This window comes from Fonticula alba, assembly GCF_000388065.1.
Source record: "Fonticula alba strain ATCC 38817 unplaced genomic scaffold supercont2.1, whole genome shotgun sequence".
In the NCBI taxonomy this organism is placed as follows: Eukaryota; order Rotosphaerida; family Fonticulaceae; genus Fonticula; species Fonticula alba.
This window is the reverse complement of record NW_009242971.1, coordinates 2,292,399-2,293,669: the sequence shown is the minus strand read 5'-3', so window position 1 is coordinate 2,293,669 and position 1,271 is coordinate 2,292,399. Positions and strand designations below refer to the sequence as shown.

General features: G+C 71.0%; 1 protein-coding gene across 1 annotated transcript in view; it reads left to right on the top strand.

Moving 5' to 3' along the window:
* H696_00508 (double-strand break repair protein MRE11) overlaps positions 1 to 1,036 on the top strand; it is a gene marked incomplete at its 3' end in the record, with an annotated part of 5,624 nt that extends 4,588 nt beyond the window's left edge. Inside the window, exon 7 of the mRNA XM_009494380.1 lies at positions 82 to 1,036. Within this exon, the coding sequence (XP_009492655.1) occupies positions 82 to 1,036 (955 nt within the window). The remainder of the gene's footprint in view (positions 1 to 81) is intronic.
* Between the last annotated feature and the right edge of the window lie 235 nt (positions 1,037 to 1,271).

Below are 1,271 nucleotides of genomic sequence, written 5' to 3'. Positions count from 1 at the left end.
TCCCGGATGAGCGCCAAGAGGCGGCGGCGCATGCCCCCCCCCCTCCCCCGGGCCACCGCAGCTTCAACATGCCAAACGCAGCCGCTTCGATCAGTATCGCCGCGACCCGGATGGCTTCCGCGAGGGGACAGTCACACCATTGGCACTGGCCGAGTCACTTGAGTCGGCCGAGCAGGCGGCCGTCTTCGATCGGCCGGTTGTGTCCGATCTACACCCTCTCGGCCGGGCGGCTTTGCTGCCCGGTGACGCGGGCGCGCCGGAGGTGGGGTTTGGGAGTGTGCCCCCCCGGGCGGTAGTGGCCGGCTCCCGGCCGCGGAAGGGCCGGGCCTCCCCCGGGCCCTCGAGGGCGGCCTCGGCAGCGCCCCCTTCAAAGGCATCAGCCACCGGGGGCCCGGCGCGGCGACCCCCCGCCCGCCGGTCCGCCGTTCGTCCGGCCTCCGAGTCCGAGCTCGAGTCCGATGTTGACATCATGTCCGAGGAGGACCTCGAGGACTATGTTCCCCGGAGTACGGGGCGCCGGCGCGCGAGGGCCACCACAGCTGCCACGGCCGGTGCCGGCACCGGCACCGGCACCGGCACCGCTGCCGCGCCCGCTGCCCCGCCACCCGCCAAGCAGGCCCGCCTGGCACCGGCGATCAAGTCGGAGCCCGGCGCTCAGGCACACAGCCCCGGCGCCCTGCCCACCCAGCAGGACACCCTTAGCGCGCCCTTCTCTCAGCCCTCCTTCCTGGGGGCCGCGGCTCCGGCACATGTTGGCCGGCTGACTTCGTTGCTTGCTCGGCCGGGGGCCACTCCGGGGGCCACTCCGGCGGCCGTGGCCCCGGGCGGTCGGCCTGTCGGCGCCGACTCGGAGGACGACATCCCGGATGCCTTCTATCGGACAGCCCGGAGTTCGGGCGCGCCGCCCACCTTCTCCTCGGCTGCTGGCCTGGACTCCCTCCCGGCGGCCGACGGCTTCGATCCCTCTTCCATTTCACAACTTCTCTCCAGCGAGCCGCCCCTTTCGCAGCTGGAGGACTTCCTGTCCAGCGACTGATCCGGGGTGCGCGGACTTCCTGTCAGCGGTTCGGGTGCACATGCCGCCGGCGGTCGATGCCCGAAATGCATGCCCCCCCGATTGTCTGTGGTTCCTTTTGCTTGCCCTTACCTTGCCTCTTTGCCTGGATCTCCTGCTAGGTGTATTCTACACAGGACCAGGTGGAGACCCAGTCGCTGGGGATGGGGGTGGCGTGTGTACGGATGTGTATATGTGGATGGGGTGGGGTGGGGTG